The 22,692-nt window shown below is 37.7% G+C and overlaps 1 protein-coding gene across 4 annotated transcripts in view; it reads left to right on the top strand.

Annotated features, from left to right (window-relative positions):
• The window catches only part of LOC306877162 (zinc finger protein Helios-like), a 28,065-nt gene extending 5,685 nt beyond the window's left edge, over positions 1-22,380 (top strand). For 2 of the 4 annotated variants that reach the window (XM_079428724.1, XM_079428723.1), the window contains 6 exons: positions 3,995-4,099; positions 7,797-7,991; positions 10,115-10,282; positions 14,867-15,004; positions 17,734-17,862; positions 18,962-22,380. In XM_079428724.1, coding sequence (XP_079284850.1) covers positions 3,995-4,099; positions 7,797-7,991; positions 10,115-10,282; positions 14,867-15,004; positions 17,734-17,862; positions 18,962-19,689 — 1,463 coding nt within the window. In that variant the 3' untranslated portion in view covers positions 19,690-22,380. The remainder of the gene's footprint in view (positions 1-3,994; positions 4,100-7,796; positions 7,992-10,114; positions 10,283-14,866; positions 15,005-17,733; positions 17,863-18,961) is intronic. The other 2 variants (XM_079428726.1, XM_079428725.1) reach the window with 1 other exon arrangement.
• The last annotated feature ends 312 nt before the right edge of the window (positions 22,381-22,692 follow it).

Raw genomic sequence — 22,692 nt, 5'->3', positions numbered from 1 at the left:
TCTTACTAAAACCACTTAGAGATAGTTTTCCAAATTTGGGAATACTTGAACAGCAGCTTGGTTTCTGTTTGCTAAAAAAGAGAGTCTTAAGTTTGTCCATCTCAGATCACTGGGTAATACTTCAGCTTTTTTTTACAGTAAACTGCTATTGATATGCTAGTAAGACCTTGTTCCCTTCAGCTTGTCCTTTTAAACAAGAGCAATTCAGTAGTGGCAGGTGGTGAGGAGCGTGAGTGGGAATGTGTTTTGTGTTTGATGTGGAAGGATGGTTTGGAGGTGTGTGGACGGACAGGATAAACCTGATCCACGCTCGAACTTTAGCATCTACGACATGCTACAACCAATCACTCTCTTTCCTGGGAGAAGCGATCCTGTTAAAGACTCCGTTTTTTTGTCTAGTATCGGCACTCTGGCACAGAACCTGCTTCCAAGCTCCACCCCCAGTACTGGAATAGAGCCAGCGGCAACCATGATGCACAAATCACTTCAATGTTCTATCAGCCATTGAGTTTAATGATAATATTTGCATAGTAACCCAATCCTATGCATAACCAGCTCGATTTCAAACAGTTTCTGGAGAACTATGCAAAGAAATTTAGCTTGTTTGTCTTCTGCCTTAGCTTAAAGTCAACATGAAATCAAATTGACCATATTCATATGTATTAATTGTCATGATTCATGGGTGCATGAAAAAACTATTCATAATGTTTAGTTAAATTGAACTTTTTCCAGTATTCAATATCCACGTTTTGTGCTTCAACCAATACCTGATGAATAGATGAATAATTTTTATTTTATTTTTTATTTTTTCACTGAATATCCAGTTTCACTGTAAAATCATTATAGAAGTCACACGTGTGGCGTTTCACGTTGACTTTAACCCGTGGGCCACTATTGAAAACACCCCCAATTATTTTCCTCATTGATCCACTAAAAAAAGCGCATGGAACAGTCCATTCTGTAGGTTGCTGTTTGATTGGTATACACACAGCCTTAGCGAATGAGTGAATCGGGATCTGATTCTGACTCAGCAGTGGCACAGGCCAGACCTGTAGTCACTCCAGTAGTCTCCAAAGGGCCTACGGATTTTCAGCATGCATCACTACACGGGGGAAGATGGTAGCCTTATTAATATAGACTGTATGCTGTAGGCCGTCATTACAAGAGAGCTCTCGGCCCGTCAACAATCATATGTGTGGGAATGTCAGTGTGATTTGTAGAACAAATTAAACAAAGTGGAATCATTGTAAAACTGTGAAAGCCACATATTAATGTGCGTCAGAGATTGTTCATATGATAGCAGAGCCAAGCACAGACTGCAAGACTGCGTAATTGGGAAGCTGGACCCAAAAAAAGAACCAAATATATTTTTTTTAATTTTTTTTATAATATACTACCAATCAGAAGTCAGATTTTTTGTTAAAGAAATTAATACTTTTATTCAGCAAGGATGCTATAAATTGATCAAAAGTTACAGTAAAGAAATTCATGATGTTGCAAATGATTTCTAAATTCTGTTCTTTAAAGTATTCTTTTTATCAGGGGTTCCGCAAAAAATATTAGGCAAGACAACTGTTTTCAACATTGATAATACTAATAAATGTTTGTTGAGCAGCAAATCAGCATATTAGAATGATTTCTGAAGGATCATGTGACACTGAAGATAGGAGTAATGATGCTGAAAATTCAGCTTTGCCATCACAGGAATTATTTTTTTTATTTATTTTTTTTTTTTTTTTGCAATTAAAAGATGTTATTTTAAATTGTAATAATATTTAGTAATATTACTGTTTTACTATATTTTTGACAAGAAACTACATATACATACTATAAATTCATCTAAAGACAAGCTGTGAGTCTTTAAACAAGCACAGGGCTATAAACTTCAGTCTTGTAGCGTGCGCTTGGCATTGGAAATGATATTTATCATGGTTCAGTTTAGATGTGGGATAAGAGAGCGGTTTCAGTCACTACTGTACAAGAGTTTAATTTACTCTCACAGATCTCTTTTCCTGAGAACCTTTCTCAGGCCGGGTGGCCATCAGACACAGTGCTCTGTTATGGAAAATCCTCCCCTCGGCCGTCACTCAAATCGGAGTGGCTGCTTGTTTCCCGTTGCCAAGGGACTGCCGGTTACCTGAGATTTCCCTCAACCCCGGCACCGTAACCGGAGATAGACTTTGGGATTGTGTCATTGGCTGCGTCTCCCCGAGTTGCTCTCCCTGTCAGAATGACAGTGTCTGTCTGCCAACATGACAGCACAGATATCTGTCGCCTGATATACCTCAAAGGCCCTCATTTACTGATTCATTTACTTTAATCACAAATGTAAAACTTGTATAGGGCATGAAAGTTCAAATAGTTTGGGGATTGAAAAAGGACCTGTTGATTCACAAGAACAACAAAGACAAATTAATCATTAAATATATCTTGAATACTGTTTTAAAGCCCTTTAGCAGACTGACTCTGATACCCAACAAACCTGTTTGAAGGAGGGACTGACTAGATTTAGTACATTGGTTAGAGATATAACAGCCAGCTTAACTGTGACATCCAAGGTACTTTCCAGTCATAAACGCGGAGTTCAAGGAATGGTCTAAGCCGCAATACTGCCCTTGGTGGCTGTGTATGCATAATGCAAGCATTAAGAGCCATCTAATGTCATTGCCGTTGTATTGAGTGTTTGTCTCTGAAGGGGTCAGTGGGTAACGGGATCAGGGAGCAGGACTCGCTCCCCCTGAGTGGACGCGCTGAAGCCGTATTATTTCCCGAAGCTGGTACGCGGTGGGTGCGGAGAGATGAGGAAATTCAATCTGAATCTTAAGGATGTGGCTGAAAGCTTAACAAGCTCTCCCCACATGAGATGATGGCACACCGTCTCTGTAAATTGAAGTGTTGAGCTGGTCAGTGACCTTAGAGAAATTTCAGCTCCGGTAACAGAGACGGGTGCTATTAAAAGCAGTTAGTGTATACAGTACCTAAAAACCATTGGATACTGTATGTTGCTTTCCTTTACTATTTTTCAGCGAGTATTATGGAGGATCATAGTACATTTTAGATGGATATCAGTAATTTAGAGTATTCAAATGTACAGAAAGTGAATATGAGCAGTTGTTGTGTAAATTAATCACTCGAATTGATTCAGTCATTTTATTTAATAAATAATATTTTAAATATTAAATTATATTTTGAGTAAAACATTTTTTTATATATAATAATAATAATAATTTATTTAATTCATTTAAATGGACCACAGCATACCTGAAAATCATTTTTAATTTAGTAACTATTAAATTATATAAATTATACAAATATTTGTATATGCATTATTATATCATGTCAGTATTATATAATATAATTAAAAATATTCAGTTCAATAAATCAGTTAATTTAGATCTTTTTTACATTTTAGTTGGTATATTTGAGTTATATGATAGAGTAAATAATGAGTGTTAAGAAGCAGATTGCTTTAGGAAGTAGATTTGAGTTTTAAACAGAAGGCTACATTATTTTAACTTCATCTATCTTTTAGATGATATAGTCCCAGATGTGTAAAAAATAACATTCTTTCATGAGTGATATACAGTATACAGTGACTAGTTGAACATGTGAAATACTTCATATCTGTTGCTATATTGTGTAGAACACTGTATTAACCAATCAGCATCTCAGACCAGAACTATAACAGAGTTTTGAGCAGTAAATACATTGTTGTTAAAAGTATAATAACCAGTATTAAGCAGAAAGTTTTACAGTTGAAAGTGTTTTTGAGTAATAAATGACAGTAAGAAATAAATCTAGAAGAGTTTTTGGTTGCAGTTATCCTTTATTCAGTTTCTTTGACTGATAATCTCCAAGTACAGCGGTTATGAAAGGTGTTCCTTGAACTGTCTGCTTGTATAGATTTGAGTTCAGAGCTGCATTTAGCCACAATAGCTGCGCTGCCTGGAGCAAGACGATGTCCTCAGTGCACTTGTTTCTGTCTGTCTCCTAGGTAACGGCGACTGCTCTCCCAGGAAGGAGAACTCGAGAATGCTGGTGGACCTGTCGACCAGCACACCCAATGGCCAACGTTCCCAAAGTCCTGATTCCCCTTCTGGTGAGTCTTCTAACAAGTCCACTCCCAGAAATACCTGTTCTCATTTGACTTTCTTAGATGTGGTGTATTGATTAGATTATCTTAAAGGGACAGTTCACCCAAAATTACATTTCTATTATCATGTAACCTACTTGCCCTCATGCACTCTCAGACAAAAGCATTACCTTAAGGTACAAAAACTAAAAGGTTCTCTTTAAAAGTACCATTTAAGGTACCAATATGTACCATTTAGACCTTTTAGCTTTTGTACCTTAGGATACCGGCCCAGTGACAGCTTTGTACCTTTTTTTTTCTGGGAAATGCGTTATTCCGATACTATATGACATTCTTTCTTTTTTGGTAAAGAGCATGAAGAAATAGAAAAAGAGCATTTATGAAATTTCTTAAATGAAGGCCACATGGCTAAATCTAATGTCTTCCAAATCATATATCATAATGTGAGGAAAAGCACAAAATTGCTGTTATTATTCAATGAAAACCTCTCACACAAACGCACTAATGAGAGCTAAAGCAGAAGTAACGATCTGTTTTACAAGTGAATTGTTCTTAGGATTCAGACTTTTAAAGGAACCACTGATTCATAAAAGGAATGATTTGTTCAACTGAATCATTGAGTGATTCAGTTGAAGCAGTTGTCATGTTAACAACTTACTAAGAGAAGAAGATTATCAGTAAATGCTGAATTTCTCTGTTTTTCACACAAAGCTTTCATATGGCTTCTGAACATTTGAGATATAGCACACAAGTTATATTTACAATAGTTTTAGTGCTTTTACATCCTTTTTTAAAGCTTGAAATAAGAGAGCAAATGCTGACAGAATTGTAATTTTTGGTTAACTATCCCTTTAGCTTTTACAATAAGAAGTACAGTATCTCACTTTCTATTGCAAAACATCTGAAAAAGGAGAAATGAGTGAGCATCAGCTCGCAAGGGACAGAGGAAGGACCTTTATCTTGCAGTATAAAAAATAGAAGTTGCAGCTTGATCTACGATACGACGGGATAGGCCCAGTCTGTGACATGTCCCTTCCTCAAAATCAACTGCTGGTGTGATGGAGGGCTTGTCAGCATGAGCTTGCATACTGAGAAAAGGGAAGCACTCGCCGATGTAGGATGGAGGTGCAGACCATGATCCCAGAAGGAGATTGTTCTTCTAGATAATTTATTGGTCATGTTGCACAGGACGTTGAGAAACATGTAACTGGGTAAAGGGAAGTCTAATCTACACATATGGTTTAGTTAACCCTGTGTTTGCACTCGGAGGCGGAGGGATGTGCAGATTCGATTATATCATTCTGTGCAGAAATTATTTAAAGCCTTTTGCCAGAAGGTGAAATTTTAATAGAAAGAGACCTGCCACATTATTTATGCATCTGACTATGTCGGTTACTCTGCTTTTGTCATGTGAGCCTGTTAGCTGCTGGCTCTGGTGTATGTATCCTCAGCACTGAGTGCGTTTTGTTCTCATTCACCTCCTTTGATCAGTTGATGATGAGAATGCTAAAGGATTCTGTATGTTGTCCCGGCAACCATTTCAAGTTCACTCAGCTGCAGCCATCATAGACACTCCATAACGTGTATGCTAGAGCTGTTTTCTGAGGTCAGTGATTGACAGAATGGACATAGAAATTGGAAAAAAAACATACGTCTCGTCACATTAAGGTAACAGCGTTCGATTGTGATGTGCTGACAGGATTGCACCGCATTTGCTGTGGGTATAAAGCAAGTTTTTCTTTTGTGCACCGAGGCTTGCTGCTCTTATTGCGAGTCATATGTGTTTCTTTGATAGTGAAGATCTCTTGTGCAATATTAAGCAAGTACGCTTGTAATACTTCGTTGGAAGTGGCAGCATGTGAAGTGAAGGTTATCGTTGTGGCACTGCCACACAGCACTTATCTTTCAAAAGCTCTGTGAACCTGCATGTTATCGTGTGTAAACAGTTCCTAAACTGAGATATTCAAACAGATGCTTGATATATTTGACAGTAATTTGAGTCTGTGTATAGCTTTACTCATAAGGGATTTTCTAAACTGATTCGAATGGGATGGGAGTCTTATTAGTTGACACCAGGGTGAGAATGTGTATTGGATGAGGGCTTTTCAGTAGGTCATGTGCTGTAAAATGTGTCATTTTTAAAAATGTTTTAATAACCATTTTTATATACCTATCATATCTAAATATTTTTGGAATAAGATTTATATATTATAATTAACATATATAGTTTGGAATAATTCAGATTTTTGAAAGAAGTCTTTTATGCTCACCAAGGCTGCATTTATTTGATCAAAAGTACAGTAAAAACTGTAATATTGTGAAATATTATTAGAATTTAAATAAACTGTTTTCTTTTTTAATATATTAAAAGATGTAATTTATTCCTGTGATGCAAAGATTAATTTTCAGAAGGCATTACTCCAATCTTCAGCATCACATGATCCTTCAGAAATCATTTTGATATGCTATATGTATATAGTAGAGTAGAATAGAATAGAATATGATTACTGGATGAATTAATGGAGTTTACCTCACACTCAGACTGATCAGACTTTCTATATTGAATTCATTTTTTATTCATTTATTTTTTGCATTCAATAAGATGAGTACTTGAGTCTCCAGCTGTTAGAGCTGCAAGTTGGCAGAAAGGAGAACATCCTTAATGAGGTTGCACTAGGGAGCACAACGATATATTTAGCCTTACTTACAGTATTCAAAGGTCAATATAATCACAAGAAGTCTAAAACTATGGGTAATTTGCTTTGTAATTTTTTTCCAAGATTGCTTGAGGAAAAAATGCTGATCTGACAGATCACAAAGTATGTTTGTGAAACACACATTTACCTCTTCAGGGAAAACTAGTCCCATCCGAATAGTGTTTATGAGTGATATTGCTCTGTTGTGAGCATGTGCGAAGATTGGGAGCTACTGACCTTTTTTTAGAGGGATCAGAGAGATTTCAGTCATATTCGCAGACTGTGACTCAAATCTAGTGAAGCAGAAGAGCGGTTTGCCTGAGGGACTACACTCACAAGGACGGGAAAGACGGAGGTGACTCAAAGCTTAGTCTAAAACTCTCGCCCAGAGATTAAACTCATGGTAAAATTACAAACAGGTTTGTCAGGATGGCGTAGAAAGCTGCCTGCTCTTTTTCCACCTGTCGTGAAACCTGGAGAGTGTGTGTGGTTGCGACGGAAAACTTGAGGGCCGGGCTGTTGCGTGTTTACGTGTCACTATGTATTTATACGTCCCTTTGCATGTCTATTTTTGTCACGCTCTGTGTGTCTGCTCATGTGGGGGTGGCCTCCCTGGAGGTGCTCGACAGCCTGTGCGCTGCGATAAATGGAGAGGCTCGCTCAGTCCAGACCAAAGCGCTGGCCCACCTCCTCTACACTGTCTCCCACTGTCAGTCATGTAGAACTCCACCTGCCCACCGTTTGCCTCGCTACCCTAGAGACTGCAGCTGCGTCTGCCTTTTTTTCCTGTTTGCTGTCATCCCGATGCTGTTATCGTGTTGGAGGACAGATTTCTTGGTCACTGTGCTGTCATAGTAACCAGTGATTTCAAAAGAGTTGCAATTCACACTTCAGTTCTTGATCATGTGTGTGGAAACTACTGTAGCGCGTCCAGTGTGCGATGAAGTCTGACTTTTGTGTTTTGTAGTGTGGAAACCTCGTTTAAAAGCTTGAATGCTTTCTTACAGCACGCACAATCAAACAAGAGGAAGGTACTGAGGAGGAGACGGAGAGAAGGCCGGATGAGGCGGGACACAGTGGTGAAGAAGGCTCTGGATTGGAGGAGCCCATGATTGACAGCCCAAATAACTTACAAGATGCTGGGCCAGGAACAGAAGTGCAGAGTGAGACTGGGATAAGACTGCCAAATGGTAAATATAATGGTAAATGTATTTCTAATTTGTAACACACACACACATATATATATATATATATAAAGCCCGGACATGGGAACCTTCTAAAGTTAATATATTTATTCTAGGATTGATCTCAGCTAAAAAAAAAAATTATTCAGCTAAGTATTGGTCTTTGTGAGGACTTGAGCAACTCAACAGACATTATCATAATCATAAAATTACAGAAAAGTTATGGAAAAGTCAGAGAATTAATCAAATGTGGTAACCCTAAATAACATGAAAGTTTAAAAGAAAATAGATATTTGTATATATTTATAAAAGATAAATATATTTATATTTTATAAAAGAACAAAATATACATTGTATGCAAGGCACTATAATCCAACAATGATTTGCCTAAATTCATTGTGACACTTCTCAAGTAAGTTTCGACAGAACATATTTCACTGACTTCCCATTAAAATAGCAAAACCCTTTCGTGACCAAGGCTTGTCACTCATGCGTTCTTCCTTTTTTCAGTGTTAAAGGGTGTGGAGCGGGTAGCTGTTCTGTAAGAAGACAATAGTTAAGACTAGGAGTTATTCTCAGGGAAAACATCCCAGGAATCCTCCACAACCTGTTCCCAAGCCCAGGGCTGACGTTGATACTGCCAGGCAACACACTAACAGGACAGGGTCATATTTCACATTTCCAGGTTTTCATCTCCGCTCAAAATGAGAAAACGTTTAACTAATTAAGCCACGGCAACATCTCATCCCTCAACGTGGGGTTCGAGAAACCGATGATTGAAATTTGCATGTCCATCAGATGTGTGTTTTGGAGTCACAGGCTATATTTAGAGCAGGTGCTCACGCAGCAGGTCTAATGCATGAGTTACCCAATTAATTCAACATAATTAGTTTCACAATCAACAAAACCTGAAAATTGCATCCAAATAGATTTTGCATACTTATCATAGCTGTGAAAGATATTTTTTTAGATCCGAAGGAGTGGTGGCAATGGCATTGATGGAGGTCACATGGTATTATTTATGTGATACAATGTTTAACCAACAGCAACTGCACGGTATTCTGTGGTGCTAGTAGAGCTGGGTGATACATTTAAAAATTATATATAATTTAATATATTTTATTTTTTTTCTGCTGATATTATTATGTATTTGTGTAAATGTGTGTATTTTTGCATAAGAATGGTTTAATACGGGTGAGTATTTTAAATAAGAGAAACATCATTTGAACCAAACTGCCATTTGTTTAGCCAAGTAAACTCAAAATCTATGTGTAATTAAGGAGAAGAGAGCAATAATCTAGATAACGTTCAATACATGCCTTCATCATCATTTTTATTTATTATTCAAAATTTTGAACTACCATTCAAAATTTTGGTCCAGTAAGATTTTTTTTTTTTTTTTTTTTTAGATGTTCACAAAGGCTACATTTATTTGATCAAAAAATACAGTGAAAACAATAATTTTGTGAAACATTATTACGCTTTAACATACATGTTTTCTGTGTTAATATATTTAACATTTATTACTGTGAGGGCAAAGCTGAATTTTCAGCAGTCATTTCTCGAGTATTTAGTGTATGTCAGTTAAATTAATTAAATACAAGTTAAATTAATTTTATTTATATTCATCAATATAAACAGCAGTATGTACCGACGCAAATGTCTTTTTGTCAATTTTTATGGGTGATGACAAATGACTCTTTAAAACAGTGTTTTGAATCGATTCATTGAATCGGACAGTTTGAAAAAATTTATGAAAATAAATCAAACTCCATATTTAAGATATGCATACATTTTGGTTTCAGAAATGAGTTTATGGTTGTATACATTTTAACTAAGAGTGAGCGATGGTGCAAACGAGTCATTTAAAGAGACAGACTCATGTAAATACATTTTACAAATCTTACACCAGTTTTTCCCCCGAAGTTTACATCAAAGCCACTATTGAAAAGTTGCTTCATTTTATATTTTTATATTCAATATAGCATCCAACCTCGAGTGGAAACAGCGGTCCCTGCATGTGCTGTGTGGTGAACAGTCTATATAAAGACAGCTACACTGAAAACACTGCAGTATTTATATGTTTTTTAACATCAGCATGTGTCTCTTGTTCGTGATTCTGTTCATCCTCTGTCCATCAGGTGAGCGGCCGTTCCAGTGTAACCAGTGTGGGGTTTCATTCACTCAAAAGGGCAACCTACTGAGGCACGTCAAACTCCACACGGCAGAGAAGCCCTTCAAATGCCCGTTCTGCAGCTACGCTTGCCGCCGCCGCGATGCCCTGACTGGACATCTGCGCACACACTCAGGTCAGGCTCCCACAACTCTATGCAATTACTATAAGAAGATACACGTATGGGTTGGTAGTGCGGTATATATGTGTGTCGTAGCCTACAAATCGATTGCGGTTCTGTGACCGCAGCTGACATGCTCTGGAAAAACCGAACAGAGCTGTTCTGTCCTGTCCTGAGGAACGTGTATAGAGAAGCCTAGCAAACACTGCGGTTAGGCCACCTAGGACATACTGCTGTGTTGCCTGCAAGTCTTGCACTCCACCAAAGGAAATGCTCTCTCTCAACCAAAGGGAAGTGTCGCTTTGGTAAAGCATCACTCTCTAACCCACTTTCATATCAGCCCACCATCAGTTGACTAGTCCTCATCGTTGAAGATCCGGGTCATATGATACGATCAGCGCTCGGCTCGGGACTTCACGAGCTGTCACTCAGGGACGGATTGGTTAAAATGCACAGGGAGAGCTGGAGCGACCTATCATTCTCATCATGTTTTGCTGCCTTTCTTCGTCTTTTGTCATTTCCTGTTTTGCAGCTCTAATCACAGCACAGGGATAGCGCAGTTTTTAGGCCAGGCAGCTGACGTCTGTGGTGTCCTGTTTTTGTGGGCAGAATTCATGAAATAATTCTTAAAGACAGAGCTACATTTTGGTTTCACATATGCGCTGATGGGCGAGGGTTTTCTAGGGCTGATGACCACCATGTATTTTTGTTCACACAATTGACTGAATTTCTGTTTCTCATGGTACTGTGTTAAAAACCGTTTGATCTAAATATTTGAAATTAGTCCTTTGATCTTCAAATTGGTACAACTGTACATACACTCCCATTGTTAAGATTTTAAAATGTTTTCGTTCCAGTTATTTGATTAAAAATACAGTAAAAACAGTAATATTGTGAAATATTTTTACAGTTCACAATAACTATTTTCTATTTTAATATATTGTAAAATGTAATTTGTTTCTGTGATGGCAAAGCTGAATTTTCAGCAGCCATTACGCCAGTCTTCAGTGTCACATGATCATTCAGAAATCATTATAATATGCTGATTTTGGTAACAATGCCATTTATTTCAGATATAATATTTTGTAGCACATTATAAATGTCACTTTTGATCGATTTAATTCGTCATTGCTGAAAAAATGTAAAAAAAAAAGTAAGAATACAGTCTTGCTGACCACAAACTTTTTAATGTTAAATTGTGCCTAAGCATGAATTTCTTTACAAAACATCCTAACAAAAATTTCCATTTGTCTTATTTCATAGCTTTGATGACTTTACTATTATTCAATCGTAGTCATGATATAGAACGAGTAGGTGTATCCAGCCTGGTAGTATAGATTCTCGATCATTTAATAACTTACTAACTATGCAAAATTTGTGGTGTGTGTGTGTGTTGTGGTCTATCATATTGATATCAAATGTCAGTGCGAGAACTTTTACCACCAAAGCCTACGCACCAAACTACCTCAGCATATAAACATTTGTGGCCGATGAGAGTCATTAACTCATTTGCACATCCTTTTCTAAAGACATTGTAAGGAGATGCCACAAGAAAGCTTTGTTGTACCACAGTGTGAGATATGTAGTTGTTTCTGGAGTCATTTTCAGGAGCAACCCAAGCAGCAACATCGCCTGGGTCAGTCTCGCCCTTTTTGCCAGAAGTCCATCCCCGGTCCTCGGTGTCCGTCCGGCTTCCCGCCAGCAACCTCAGTTGGAGCGGAATGTGAGCGACTTAGCAGGTCTGACGGCTTCTTGTGCAACGGGGCCACATGAAAGGCCCTTTCCTCTCTGGCCCTTGGCAACAGGAGGATTGGTGGCAAACAGCCCAGGAAATTTAAGTTAAGAGGGAGTAAAATCGTGCAAAACATTGGCAATCCGATCGTTGACAAACGGCTGTCGCTGGAATCCATATGCATGCACGCAGACCACAAACGTGCTCTAAAATATGAAACTGAAACAGCATATGTTGCACCACAGTTATAGGCGTGTGTCATAATGCTAGTGAATTTGCCTTGGGTTGCTTTGGCTGTTTTTGGCAGTTTAGTAAAATAAGAAACGTGAGGTGAGTGGCCAACGTTTGATACAGGGAGAGGATGCTTTAAGCTGGGTACGTGTTTAACTACCAGTTGAGTAAGTCGAGCACTTTTGCTGATGCTCTACAATTGATAGGCATTTACTTGAAATGAAATGTCATCCTCATCTCACTGTTTCCTGTTTTCAACCCGAATGGATGCGGTTTAGAGGGCCTTAATGCAGCACTATGTGCATGAATTTGCATTTGAATAAGTGCTTAGACAGGGAATTTTTTTTCTGATTCATCCAAACTTCGCTACAGGAACTCGTAGGGCTTTGAACAGCTGCTATTAATCGATGAAGCAGCTTGTTGCATTTCTTTCGCACCGTACGAGTTTGTACGTTCTCTTCGTTGCATATTAGCATGGATGCCTGTCCCAGACTTTTGCAGTTTGCAGGTGTTTTTGACAGTTCATTGAACCAAACAATTCAGTTCTCTTTTTCTTTTTTTTTCTTTTTTCATTTATAGTGTAGATTTGTCAGTGTGGATGCACTATATCCTCTGTATGTCTGCTCCAAACCATTTCTCATGTGCTGTCATGCACCCACCTACATTTTTAAAGCCTCGGGTTTATTAGAAATATTGAAAGTGTGACAAAAAATGTCACTTTCAGAGCTGTCTCATCAGGTGAAACTGTTTCCAATACAGTCACCCACTGACATAAAAAGACCCCAAAACTATTGACGTATAGATGTCTGCCCTAGATCCCTTGATTACCTGACATTTACACAATGACATTAAGACCACGTTTATGAAAGACTATTTAAATGTAGTAATAATAAGCAAATTTAGTCATTCTTCACAGTTGATATGGTGTGACAGTTCATGTGAACGACATATAAGCATATATATTTATATTTTATATGTATTTTAATTTTTTTTAGATATTTTATTTTTAGATATTTATTCCAATATTATATATTCTAATATTATAAATTGTTAATCATTTGTGTATGAAGAAAATTTATTATATGAATTTTGTTAAGTAATATTATATACTGTTATTGTAAAACTAATATATATATATATATTTGTTTTTTCTATGAATAAAAAAAGACTATTTTATTTTATAATATTTTAAAATAATTTATAATATTTAAAATATATTTATTTAATATTTATGCAATATAATATTTAATATTTAAAATTTTTAATATTTTTGTTTATGAATAAAATACAGTGGATATATTATTTTTATATTATTCATGTTTATATATATATATATATATATAATTTGTTTATTTATATTAATTTGATTATATATTTTTACATAAAATAAATAAATAAAAAATTATATATATATATATATATATATATATATATATATATATATATATATACAATTTGTTTTATTTTATTTGAGCTTAGTTACACTATAAAAAAATTCAACCCAATCAATCTGAAATGTCAGTGATCTAATGTATGATACATTGTCTTCCAGGCGAACCAAAGCTATTTTTTCTGTTGCTGTAATCCATCCTTTCCCACAGAAGTGACAGGGCCTCCGTTGTTTGACATGCGTTCTACATGCGAAAGGTCACTTCACAGTGTCTCAGTCAGTAGCTCTCACTTTCACTGTTTGCTTCAGACTGAAAGCACTATGGCGCTTTGAAGAGGGTTACCGAAAAGTGTAGGGGGTATTTTTACAATTGGCACACTTTACAGGTAATCCCACAGGCTTGCTAGTAACAGGTGTGAATTTTTATTATGTTCTCACGTGCAGTAAGAGACTGGTTAACTGCGTTCATACAGCGTGACTCAATTCACTAGGCTGTTTTGTTTCACTGCCGCGCTCTTTATGAATAATTTTGAAAGTCCCTTTTACCAGAGGATTGACCACAGAGTTGAAAGCAGCCCCTGTCGCAAATTCAATTAGGTTTTTAGCTGACATAACAGAACAGAGCAGACGTAATTGTGGGCTATGTTCCGATTTGATAGCGATGAGTGAATGAGAAAAACATGACAGATAAATGAATGACTCAACCAATTGATGAATGAAGCTCGGAATGAATCAATGAACGAATCATTCCATTAGCTATTGGAAAACTCACATCTGTTTCTGGAGGCTAAGCATCGTCCTCCTCCTACTCTCCTCTGCCCACGACGGAAGGACAAGGTTCTTGTTCCTTTTGCATCTTTCTTTGGGAGGTTCTGTCCCGCATTATCGCCCTTGCACTGACCTAATCTTAGTGGAACTGACTGTGAATCACTTCACACCTTATCCGGCTGAGGAGAAACACTCACTTCGTTTCTGTTTATTGTTCAAAGAGACTTTCCAAGTCATCACTCGTGGCGCCAATCACAGATCGATGACGATAAAACAACATCAAATACTACTACTATAGTACGTAATTCTATGGAGCAAACCCCCTCAATGTGTTGTAGTGGTTGCATCATCGTGAAAATCTGGCTGTGCCCATTTTCTCACTTACTCAGTTGGAGACCGAAACTCATTTGTGTGAGCAGTCTGAATGAGTTATTTTACATCTTAATACTTATTTTGTTACTCTTTGATGTCTTTTTAGTGGGCAAACCACACAAGTGTAACTACTGTGGGCGGAGCTACAAGCAGCGCGCGTCATTGGAGGAGCACAAAGAACGGTGTCATAATTACTTGCAGAGCGTCGGCATGGACTCCACCTCCAATCCTGGCCCTTATCCAGGTGAGTGGCTCATGACTTCATTGAGAATCTAAGATGACGTTTTTCCACCTCATTGATCTAGTGTTATGCTGACTTATTGTGAAAACAATAAGTGTTCCACAAGCTGGTCTATTTCTTGGAAACAAAATAATATTAATTGCTAACATAGAATTGCTACATGTAACATTTGTGGGGTACATTTTGTTTACACCAAGTGGTCAAGGTTTTGTTGGTTAGCATGGTTAGCCCCTGTGTTATCTAGTGTTATTGTGAAATGGTTACAGTGTTGGATGACACAATGGTGTTCCACAAGCTAGTATGTTTCTTGGAAACAAAATAAATATGAATTACCAACATCTAATGGCTGCTTTAAACAGGGTACCCGCGGGGTCTTAAAAGCATTGAAAAAGTCTTAAATTTGATAATCTCAAATTAAGGCCTTAATAGCCTTGAATTTGGTATACAAAGTCTTGGATTTCGTTGCAAAGGTCTTTTTTTTTTTCCTCTCCTAGGATTAAGTTCATACCGTAACAAAATTAACTGTTACTAATGTAGGCTAATTATAAATTCATGCAGCGTAACGTTGAGTGCACCTCACGCTCCACGTCATAGCAGAAAGCACGAAAGCGTGCGCACACTGTGCAGGGCTAGCAAAATCGCTAGCCCGACGTCCCGGGGCTATTGCGTTTTCCAGTCGGGCTACCAAAATGTATCACTGCCCTGCCCGACGGGCTACCTTAAATACAGGGCTCCCACGCAGTGTTCTCTCTAAGCTGAGCGCACGCGCGACCGCGCTCTTCTTCCACCGCGGCCGCACATTTGATTGAATGCCGCCAGTAAAAGGGAAAGAATAGCAAGGCTCGGGCAAACCGCTATAGAGCTGATGTCACGACAGAGTTAGAACTGGTTTCACAGAAAGAGCACGATGTGCACCAAATGAGTCGCTGTAGAAACCGAATACTTCAATGGTTGCGGTGTGCTCAACACCAGAGACAACACAAACACAATGACATGTGAAATAAAACGTCCTCATTAAAGAAGAGTGGCTTGATTAAGTGCTGGAAATAACGGAGGATGGGTAACAAAACTCTGAAACATGTAGTCACACACAAGAGTATTGTACAAACTGTACTTCATAACGATGTTTAGGCAGCTATTGGAGAATTCATATGTTCACGTTTTTTATATTTAACTTACAGATCTCAGCTTAAGTTTTGCTTAATTCTATCTAACTATCTAATCTATTCTATCAGTTTAAATAGTTTGTTTTGATAATATATTATGTTAGGGCTATATTATAGACTCAAAAACAAGGTCAATTATTTATCAGGTGTTTGACTTTGAGTCTCTTGCTCATCAAGGCTGTATTCATTTCAAAAATACAGATAAAACTGTGATATAGTGAAATATTGCAATTTCTAATATTGGTTTCCTATTTTAATACCTATACTTTAAAATAGCATTTATTCCTGTGATCAAAGCTGTATTTCAGCATCATTACTCCATCTTCAGTGTCCCATGATCCTTCAGAAATCATTCTAATATGCTGATTTATTATCAGTGCTGAAACTTGTGCTGCTTCATATTTATTTGGAACCTGTGTTTCTTTTTTCTTTGATTCTTTGATTAATAAAAAGTTTAAAAGAACAGCATTTATTCTAAATATAAATATTTTCTAACAATAGAAGTCTTTACTATCAGTTTTATCCATTTAACACATCCTTGCTGAATAAAGTTTAACTTTCTTTAAACTTTTTTTAAAGTATCTTTAAAAAAGAATCACAGGTCCCAAAAAATACAGTATAAAAAAATAAATAAAAAAGCAGTACAACTGTTTCCAACATTGATTAAAAATCAGCATATTAGAGTGATTTCTAAAGGATCATGTGACACTGAAAATACTGCTTTGCTTCACAGGAATTAATTACATTTTAAAGTATATTAAAATAGATAATAGAAAACAATTATTTTAAATTACAATAATATTTCACAATATTATATAATGGGATATTTCATATTTCGTAATATTATATAAAATGGGAAAGTGTCGGTTTAATCCGCTGTGGCCAAGGAATCCGAATTACGTTTGGGTCAAGCCTGTGCCAGGAAATGACCGCGAGGCCTATTGCAACCAAGAGCTGCGAAGGCTGTAGTGTTCAACACCAAGTTCAAATTTATTTGTTTATTACAAATCAAATGTGTGTTACGCTGTTGCGTATGTATTAAATATAACTGATCATTTAAATACAATGTTTTATTTAATTCAAGTAGCCTACTTGTACATAATTATTTTCTAGGGTTCGAAATTTATACAGATTTGACATTTTCCCCTCATACTTCTGTCGGAATGGGTACGAAGTTGGCATTGAATTTCATTTGAAATGGTATTAAAAAGGTCTTAAAAAGCCTTGAATTTCATTTGGAGGATCCTGGGGGTACCCTGTTTAAACCTTTATGGGGTACATTTCGTTGACACCAAGGGGTTTTTCTGGTTAGCATGGTTAGCCTCTACTGGTAGTTTGGTCCGAAACACACCACCAAGAAGCAAGAACTTTCTTTCTCCATTTAAACTCACTCAAACTAATCATTCTAGGTAAAATCAGAATAGTCTTGACAGTTCCAGAGAATTTGTGGCTCAAAACAACCTGGCTGCAAAACTTTGCAATTCGTGGGAATGATAACGAATAGTTTTCTCCAGGTATTATGGACCAGCTTTGTTGATATGCTGAATCATTTTATCGTTTTCCCAGGGGAGGTACCAAAGAATCAGAGGCAGCTGGAGGCCACTGGGATGGCGGCTTTCGACCGGCCTCCTGTAATTGAAAGACTGCAGGGGAATGTGGGTAAACGGAAGAGCACCACGCCACAGAAGTTTGTGGGTAAGTGTCACCTCAGCAGTAAATGTGGTTGAATCTACTGTATGCAACACACTGATCTTCAAAGTTCTAGTGGTGCTAACAAACGCAGGCAGGTCACATGGCTCAAGAAACATTGCAAAACATACCCTGTATGTGCATAGTGCAAAATGTATGTGCTGTCTGCGTTGTTTTAAATCAGGTAATGGCACATTCACGGCCAAAATGGGCCTCTGAGTTGGGTCCAAAAATGCTAAAAAGAAAGCTTGTCTCAAGTGCATATATCTGATTATTACTTTTTCATTGCTTAATCATCATTTCATAAATTATTTCCACAATAATCATTACAAATGTACACAAAAAAGAGTACCATTTACTTTTTGTAGGAGCAACAGTAATGTCAGGCAAATAGGGCTGGGTTTTGTGAATTAGGCACAAGCTGTAATAGGTCTAATTCAGAAAGTCTTACAAATAAAGACAATGGCTTATTTAAATACAGCACATTACAGAGCATTTAGCGCCTGGTTAAACTGGATTGCCGGTGGTTAGTGAGTAACATGCAGCTTTTGGAGCTAAAATACCACATGCAACCGTTTAGTCAACGCTGAGTTTCCACATGAAGGAACAGAGAGCAGAACTACATTTCAGAAAATAAAGAGTTAATTTGTCATGGAAGATCTCTTAAAAGAGATAAAATATATGCACAGTAGCAACTTTATCAGAAACATTAAACATTATTTGAAATGAAACTCATTACATGCGTTGTAATGACAATATCTGTGGAAATCAAACTAAGTATTAAAGTGAAAGAGAGAGAGAAAAAGTTTGAGTAGGAGTTGTTTTTTTTCATTCTGTGGTTTTTGCACACCTGTAACTTTGCCATTGCTTTTACTGACTACGCCAGAGCAGTTTACCGCATCCATATTATGCAGGGGTTAAATTTTCTCACTTCGGTCTCAAAACGGGGCTTTCCATCATTAATGCAACAAAACCCTAGTAACAGTACTTTAAAAGCAATTTGTACAGTAAATTGCAAGGTTATTCTATTTTGAATTTTTTTTATCATAATGGAAAGTACTTTGGGGCTGTTCCTAATGTATCTTTTATTGCATTGTCTGTTAAGGTGAGAAAATGGTTCGCTATTCATACCCTGAGCTGAGCTATGAGATGGGCCTAAAGTATGAGAAGGAAGCTGAGGTGATGCATGCTCAAATGATGGACCACTCCATTAACAATGCCATCAACTACTTGGGCGCCGACTCCATGAGGCCTGTGATCCATCACCCATCCCTCTCCATGGCCGAAGTGCTGCCTATGGTGAACCCGCTCTTCCATCCGATGTACCCGCTTGGGCCCCGCATGGACCGTCCCAGCAGTCGCGAGCCTCCGTCTCTGCCCCACCCAAACCCAGAGTTCCCGCACCCAACCAATGGCGCGATCTCCTTGGTCAGGCCCAAGAATCCTCAATCGGCCCGAGATGAGTCCCCGTGCAACAGCGGACAGGATTCGGCCGATTCAGCACGGAGCAGCCCCCGGGACAAGCTCGGTGGGGCCGGGCTCAGGACGAGAACCAGCCCGGGGTTTGGCCGGACAGAGGAAGGCAGGGCGATCGATGCCGCCCGCGTCGCTGCCAGGGACAGCGTCCACGTCTTCAGCCGCGAAGGTCAGGAGCTGAGGGTGTTCCAGTGCGAACACTGCCGTGTCCTGTTCCTGGACCACGTCATGTACACCATCCACATGGGCTGCCACGGTTACAGAGACCCGCTCGAGTGCAACATCTGCGGCCACTGCAGCAAAGATCGCTACGAGTTCTCCTCACACATCGTCCGCGGAGAACACACCTTTCGTTAAGAATCCCACGCACTCTCGCAGTCAGTTTACTGCCAAAGCATTACGTGAGCACCGATCGGCAGATATATGAAGGTTTGGGTCCAATAGAAAGTTTTCATGTTGGAGCTGTTTGAAGATTTTTGTTCTGGGTGAGGGGATGAGTATGTTGTGAATGTTTTTAGTTTTAAAGTTCTTTTTAACTTTTTCACCCCTGACACAGTTTATTGTTGCATATGTACTGAACCTTCCTATAGAGCAGCTATGTGTTATCTAAAGTTGTGAAGTTCTTTCTCTTTTTTTGTCATCTGTATTACCTCGATGCATGCTGTCATTCTGTTTATGGACCTTGATCAATATTACAGGTAAACCGAGCAACCAGGAGAGCTAAACCACTTAATTTTGCATACAAAAAAGACTTTAATTCATAGCTTCTTGCTGCTGTGGCTTCTTAGTGCCTTTCTAATGTTTGAATGGCATGATTTTGTCTTTTATGGAGTGTTTTGTAACTTTTTAACGTCTATTCTCATCACTCGCTCCCTTTCGATGCCGTTCCGGGCGTATGAGCTGAAGCTTCGGTACTCGTGCTAATGTCCTCATGTCGGTGCTATTGTAGTTTCACAAAAGCAGTCCTGTAGGGTGGCACAAATCTTTTAGACACATTTTAATGAAATGTTGATGACAAACCCCTCGTGTCTCGTAGATTTTAATGGGAGACTTAAGGACAGAAGAGTTTTCCACGCTGTGTTTTGCTGCTGTTTCACGCATACTATCATCTCATGTTCTTATGCACTTCGCTGAAAACAGCACTGCGACATGCCTTGATAAACCTGTTTTTGCACAATTAGCTTGAGGCCTTGGGCGAAAATATGCTATTTCCATGCTATTGATAAAGCTAACAAAGGTCAGTGTGTAGTTTAGCTAGTATATTGTCATCTGTGATTCAACAGGGAACAAGTCTGCACCTATATTAACACGCTTTAACAACAGGGTTGCTATACTTTGGATTGAAATCTGTGAATTTCATTCAGCCTTCAGACCAAATGCCTCATTATTAATGCCTCGTTAAATCCAACTCCTCTGACTGTCTTCAGTGGGTTTTTTTTGGCCCACACATGGACCTACAGTATGTGTTTTATATTGAGCTTTCTGAGAGCTAAGATCTGAAATATGCACTTGCATACACTGCATATGCATTTTTGGTTAGACTCTGGTTAGCTAATACATTTTATCATTTAAGTAACCTTTGCACAATGACAATTGACAAAAAACAGAACAAGTTCTGCCTGGTAACAGAACAAGGCAGGTCTTTAGAATAAAACAACAACTTTTATAGATGACGATTAGACGATTGCCATCGAGATTTCATCACTAACCCGAACTGCACAAGAGCTTTAGTAGATAAAATGCGGTTTATTAATCAGACAATGTTTCGCCCCTGAACTATTTCCCCATACTTGATGCAGAGAATTGTTTCACATTGTTTTCAGGGCATTGAAATCAGTCATATGTAGACTGTTTTGAATGTTCACGTAGCCGTTCATTCTCCTTTCCTGTTTCTCTTGCCTTCTTTCTTTTTTTCTTTATGTTGATGAATATTTACATCGAGCATTCTGTAGCACAACCATAAATCCAGCTTTAATCAATGCATACGGCTTAAAGTGTACATCCGCAGCCTTCATGACGTTCAGAACCTCCCTTGCACATTTGTTGGGCTTTTATGTCAGCGTTAAAAGAGCCTTACATCACTATCAGACTTTGTTGTGCCTATTGTTTTTTAAAGCTTCGCTTTTGTCTTTTCTGCTTTGAGAAAAACTCCAAAAAACTGTGAATATGCCCTTTTAAACGTTATGAGGAAAAAGACTTAAAAGGCACAACAGCACTGATAGAAATGCATTCATAATGTTTGAACACATCATTTTATTGTTCTTTAAAATATAGCTTTGCCTTTTTACACTTCCAAAAGATGTCACAAATCTCACACACATACCGCCTGAAACATTTTGAAGAATTTTATTTGTTCTTGTGAAGCATGAATATCTTTATGCATTTTAGATTTTAAGTTTTTTTTTAATTGGTGTCACATACAGGCATGATATTGAATGTGCTCCACAATTCCAGGGCATTTTATAGAATTATCATCAAAGTTTATTGTATATTAGACATTGTTTTTGTTTTTTTTTGCTTTTTTTTTTTCCAAAAAAGGAACAAGGTGAAGGAAATATTGATGTAAGACTATGTTTACAACCCGAATGAACAAGAGCACAAGAACAAAATGTGTTCTTATGATGAGTCCACACTTTTGGGAGTGGAGAGTACTTGAAATTACAAGAAAGGCACTCTAGAGTCAGGTTTCACTTTTTACCTTAAAGTGTATGGGACTGCTATTTTCTCATCTGTGTAAATATATATTTTTTGTGAGAGAAAGGTGTTTTTTAACTGTTCTTATTCACTGTGGACCTTACAAACAGTAAGACGAGGATTTGCAGTGTATTTTTATATAAGTGAATTCATGTATGAATTACATACAGTATATTTTGGTAGAAATGTTGAAAGGGGGTTATCTTTTGCTGTGTGTTAATTCGCTTTTTGGGGTTTTCTCAGGTACAGTGTTGTCAAAAATCCTCTTGGCATTTGTATGGAACTGTTGGAGAGAATTGAATAAATATTGAATTGTTTAGTACTATTGGACTTGAAATCCAAAGTCAAATATCCAAATAAATATATATAAATATATATTTTTATTTTTAAATATAGAAATCTTATACAGTAATTAAGACCTAGGTTTACTGTTGTAAAACTGTTTCTGAGGTTGACTTTTGTAACCTTGGCATCTTTAAGGAAAGTGTGTGTCGTTCTATGTTGGTTTTTAAAGCATGGGCTTTTCTGCATTAAATACTGTCATCATCTGAACCTGTCTGTTCCGCTCTTTTCCTTCTTATTTTCACACAGAACTGTTTTCACTTGGTTGTGTGGTGTTTATATTGTTGCTTGTGTGAATCTCTCGATCTTGCACTGAGAATAGAT

Source organism: Barbus barbus (assembly GCF_936440315.1).
Source record: "Barbus barbus genome assembly, chromosome: 11".
NCBI lineage: Eukaryota > Metazoa > Chordata > Actinopteri > Cypriniformes > Cyprinidae > Barbus > Barbus barbus.
Note: the sequence above shows the minus strand (reverse complement) of the source record. Positions and strands in the feature narration are given on the sequence as shown.